Source organism: Trachymyrmex cornetzi, unplaced genomic scaffold (genome assembly GCF_001594075.2).
Source record: "Trachymyrmex cornetzi isolate Tcor2-1 unplaced genomic scaffold, Tcor1.1 scaffold134, whole genome shotgun sequence".
Classification (NCBI taxonomy): Eukaryota; Metazoa; Arthropoda; class Insecta; order Hymenoptera; family Formicidae; genus Trachymyrmex; species Trachymyrmex cornetzi.
Genome location: NW_017295917.1, coordinates 108830 through 114382, shown reverse-complemented (window position 1 = coordinate 114382; position 5553 = coordinate 108830). Strand labels below are relative to the sequence as shown.

General features: G+C 30.8%; 1 protein-coding gene across 1 annotated transcript; it reads right to left on the bottom strand.

Moving 5' to 3' along the window:
- Positions 1–2966: 2966 nt before the first annotated feature.
- LOC108770797 (putative nuclease HARBI1) lies at positions 2967–3871 on the bottom strand. The gene is made up of 3 exons (XM_018522514.1): positions 3524–3871; positions 3164–3397; positions 2967–3062 (listed from the first exon to the last, which is right to left on the bottom strand). Exons 1-3 carry the CDS (start codon positions 3869–3871, stop codon positions 2967–2969), a joined length of 678 nt encoding a protein of 225 aa, XP_018378016.1.
- Between the last annotated feature and the right edge of the window lie 1682 nt (positions 3872–5553).

Sequence of the window (5553 nt, the reverse complement as noted above, 5' to 3'; positions counted from 1 at the left end):
GAAAAGTGGTCACAGTTTCAATTGGGAAGATGTGAAAATTTTAGATAAAGAACCTTATCTTTCGAAACGGTTGACTTCAGAAATGATATATATAAAAAAACAGACAAATGGCCTAAATAAGCAAATAGATACACAGAATTTTCCGGAATCATATGTATCCTTACTAAATATAAAATAACAAAATCTTGTAATATTAGTCTTTGCGTCTGCGCAAGTAACTCATATAAATAAGGCATAGCATAACAACTGTAACAGTCACATTTTTGTTTTCTTAGAACGATCTTGTCCTCTCAAGTATAATGTTTAAAAATTTTTGTGAAAATTTGGTCACATAGTGAAATCTGATCGAGGTTTGAAGATTGAACGCAGGTAATTTCGAAGTTTTTTAATAACCACAAATTGATGCTTCTAATTTTAACGTATAATGACTTTTTCTCACATTTAATTAGTATTGACTAATGTTTCTAAAGTTAATTATTGAAATGTTGAGAATTGAAATTGACTGATAATAAGAATCTTTTTATAACATAGTTACCTTTTTTCCTGTTTTATTAGTATCTGGAAATGGTGCATTCAGTCATTAAACTCATAAAGTTATTACGGATCGAAAAGACATATTACTGTTATTTACACAGAATATATGAGGTATGGTATTATATTAATAATTATATAGAAATGATTGTTAGATTGTTAGATTGATAATTTTTGGTTCTGAATAGATAACTAACATCACCACTGACGCCATAATAATTTCGAACAAGTTGAGAAAGAATATTGATTAACGTCGGTAATCCAATCACGACCGTAACATTGTAAATTTAGATTTTAGACAAAGAATTTTTGTATTATGTAATGCGTTTTCATTAATTTGTATGAAATTTTTTTGTTTTTGGCATTATTGAAAATGGTGACAGACCGAAACGTCTTTTTATTATGAAATACATATATATTATAATAAATAATCTGTTCGCTAATTTTATCCAGCGCACGTGGAAGAAGCCTTGTTTAAAACGTTCAAAATGAAAATATAGAATTTGTTCAAAAACGCTGGAAACAACTTCGCGACAGTTATGTTAAAGCGAAAAAAAAAGAAAACGCATACATACCGAGTGGGTCTTCTGGAAATGTAAAAAATGACGAGATATCTTTTACTTTGTACAACCAGATGAAATTCTTAAATGACTTAATAGGAAAGTCGCCGTAAGTATTATTTGTGTAAACAGTTTTTTCAAATAAACATCAAACATATCATCTGTTGAATGTCACTTTCTGTTTCTTAGCGAAGAGCTCTTTTCCTCCTTCCCAATAAATAACAAAGAATTGAAACGGATTGAAAAAATTCTTTCTTATTTTTGTCTACAATATTTCAAATAAAAAATATGAATATTGAAAAGAATTAAATTAATATTATCTGTCAGATTCGATTCATTTTTGTTTCTTGATTTAAGTATAAGATTGAAAAAAAAGAGGAAATTTATTACAATTATAAATTGATTTAAACTAAATGTATATACAACCATGGGCATTAGGAGTCACCGCTAGATATTTATTGCGTAATATCTGATATTTATAAAATCTATAATTACAATAATTTGGACGTTTCGGCTAACAATTTTGAGCCATCCTCAGCAATAATAATTATCGCTAATCATCCGTATTGTCGAGCTGCATCTCGCACAATCGCAGCTCCGACCATACTACAATTGTATTGGAAATGTGGTGAGAGACAACCATCTTCAACATAGTTAATGTTGTGCCATCCAGTCATGGCTTGGTTGTCTCTCACCATATTTCCAATACAATTGTAGTATGGTCGGAGCTGCGATTGTGTGAGATGCAGCTCGACAATACGAATGATTAGCGGTAATTATTATTGCTGAGGATGGCTCAAAATTGTTAGCCGAAACGTCCAAATTATTGTAATTATAGATTTTATAAATATCAGATAATATTACGCAATAAATATCTAGCGGTGACTCTTAATGCCCATGGTTGTATATACATTTAGTTTAATATTTTGAGGAGTCCATTGATTGTATTTTTCTTTAAGTCTTTTTATAAATTGATTTGTTTAAAACTACAGCACAGTCACTAGTTTACCGTCATTACCGGCAGATATCGATGAATGTCCAATACAACCGACAATCAGTACTACTCAAAGGGTTCCACCATCTCGAAGTTCATCAGATTCTGTCTCGTCAGATAGCTGGGTTAACATATCTGATGAATTAGTAAGTGATAACTCTTTCTTATCAAAGGCGCAATCATCAAAGAAAAGAAGTTAATTTTTATTATTTTTCTAATATTTTTTTTAGTGTAACTATAATTTTTAATTTTGAAAAAGACATGTTTTTATATTTCAGAAATGAAAGAATTCGATGATATCTCAGAAACTGAAATAAGAAGAGTAATTTTATCAAACATTGAACAATCAAAAAAGACGCCTGACGCTGTTGACGGTTTCCTTCTTCAAATAGGAAGTAGATTACAGGCATTGCCACCACGGGAGAGATTACAATTGGAAATAAAAATATTAACCGATCTTTTTAATTTAGAAAGTTCTTTAACTTCATTAACTTGTGCTTTTTATGTTACATTTTATATACGTTAAAATAATATATGATAAAATAATGTATGTAATAAACATAATATAAAGCAATATACATATATTATAACACGAAATAATAAAAGTTTTATAAAGTTAAAAGTTATTTTGCATAGCTTTGTCCCATTGATAAGATAATGCGCCATTTCCGTTAAAGAATGCAGTATATGCGTTTCGAACTTTGACTCCACTTTGAGATGTCCTTCCTCGACAAATTGGTAAGGAGCAAAACCCTTCGGAAATCGTTGAATGATCCCTGTCATTAGTAATATGCGTATGTCTATGTTGTAACTGCATTTTTTCTTCATTATTAATAATAAAATTGTGCAATACTATTGTTGCTTGCACAATTTTCTTCGCATTAGCAACACTTGATGTTATTGGCTTTCTGTAGATTCTCCATCTTTCCGCTAATATCCCGAAAGCACTTTCTACTACTCTTCTTGCTCGACTGAGTCTGTAATTAAATACTTTTTTTGATAGATTTAGTTTGCCACTCCGAGGATATGGCCTCATCATAAAATTTGTCAAAGGAAAGGCCTCATCTGCTAGCAGTACATAAGGAAGAGCTGGTCCATCAATCTCAACTGGTTTAGGATTTGGCAACTTTAATGAAGCACTTTCGAAATAATGTCCAATAAGACTATTCCGAAAAACTCCTCCGTCACTTTGTCTGCCTTCACCTCCGATGTCGACAATAATAAAGCGATATTTAACATCGCTAATTGCTAGGAGATTGATACTATGATTTCCTTTATAGTTAAAATATGTCGAATCGGAATTCGGTGGAGCCTGCAATAAAATACATTTGTGTGCAATATATTAATGATGTAAAATACATATGTTTGTAGGTAGTTTTAATTAGTTATAATTAGTTTTTAATTTTAATTTCAATTATATGAGTTATTCATATATCACCTGTAAGATTACGTGTTTTCCATCGATGGCTCCGATACAATTGGGAAAATTCCAAAGCCGTTCAAAATCATTGGCTACATTTTGCCAACTGTTTTCATCATTTTTTATAAAAACGGTATCTTTCAAATATTCCCAAATGACTTCGCAAGTCTCTGACACTATTTTAGAGATGGTATTGTGTCCAACACGGAAGGCATACGATAATGATCGCATACTACCTCCTGATGCCAAGTATCTGAGGGTTATATGCAATCTTGTTTCAGGTGAAATAACTTCTCGAACTACAGATTGTTTAGTAATCGATGGTCTGATCAATTGTAATAATTTTTCGAAAAGTGCTGGTTCCATTCAGAAATAATTAACAAATTTTTCACGATCTTGTTGCTCCAGTTCATTAACGAGATTATTGCTTGCTCCTTGTGCTAACCGTCGTTCAATAGTAAATATTGGACTGACCCGATATTTTCGTTTTCTTCTATTAATAGTTTTTTTCTCACTTTTTCTTAATATAGAATAAAGCTCATATGTTTTAATAATTTTATGATATATTTCCTGCTTGATGAAAGCATTATGGTTGTGGTCTAGACGTTTTGTTAATAATAACAGTAAAAGCAATATTGTTTTTGATTTCATTCTACACTTGTTAAACCATTGCGAATTTTTTAATTTAATAAATAATAATAAGGCTCTGTAAGTACAAAACAAAATAGAATAATTGAAGGGCTAAGAGCCAGTTATGTAATAAAGAACATTTAAAAAAGACAATTAAAATGATCATGATTATAACGCTTCATTTCAACGGCATATATAAAAAAAAATAAATAATAAAAGACTCTGTAAGTATAAAACAAAATGAAATGTTATAATCATGATTATTTTAATTATCTTTATGTTTTAAATTAAACGTTCTTTATTACATAACTGACTCTTATAAAAAATTTAATTATATTAAATAAATTAATATTTAATAAAATTTACTTACACAATATGGTTATACTTTTTGCGGCTATCCTCTTTCTTCTGTGGTTTCTCATTGTCAGTAATTCGCCCGCAAAAGTCAGTTTTGTTCCGCTGTTTTCGATACGCGATAATTTCGTTCCTATGATCCCATGAAGCGGAATTAACGTAAACGGATCGGCGGTTTACCAATCATATAACTGTTTAGATGAAGGCAAATAAAGAAAAGTAACGAAACTCGTTTTATGATTGACTATCCGCCTGATCCGTTTACGCTAATTCCGCTCCATGGGACCATAGGAACGAAACTTTCGCGCATCAAAAACAGCGGAACGTCCGCGATTGGTCAGATTTTCGATACGCGCGATCCGCGATACGCGCGATACGCTCCATTGGACTGCACCCTCACAATTTAAGTGTAAACGCACAAATTTCAGATTAAAAAATTTGGGTTACACTTATTTGAGTATAAACACTGAAATTTTCAGAGTTTTTTCCGTAAGGGACGGTACTTATTTCATAATTTATTAATTTTGTAGATATGTACATATGTTTAAAATTTAATTAATAATACTAGATTTTTATTTAAAACTGTGATTTTAATGATATCATCCGAGTTTGATTATCAATAGAGCCCAGATAGCAAAATACCTCCACGGTATTGGTACGGTGAGTGTACGTATTATGTGTACCGGTACCGTGTACCTGTTACGTACGTGCGTATTTAAAGCTTACAGTACCGGTACACTGTATTTTTGGTACGCCGATAATGTACGTCTTAGGTACGCATGTTACCAAAATTAATTAATTTTATAGTTTTATTGCTAAATGAGTATTATTACCCAGATAACTAAGCGTGCGATATCCCATGATATCAGCACAAAATACACGGAGAGAATTTTCTTTTAAAATTTACCGTGAAAATATGATGTTTGTGGTACAATACAATATTTTGAAGATTTTTACCATGCACTTCAGTAAAATTGATCAAACTTATTTTATACTTTATTGTAGTTTTATTAATAAATGAGAGAGATTTATATTAAAATTCTTCGAAATACAATATTGTTCCA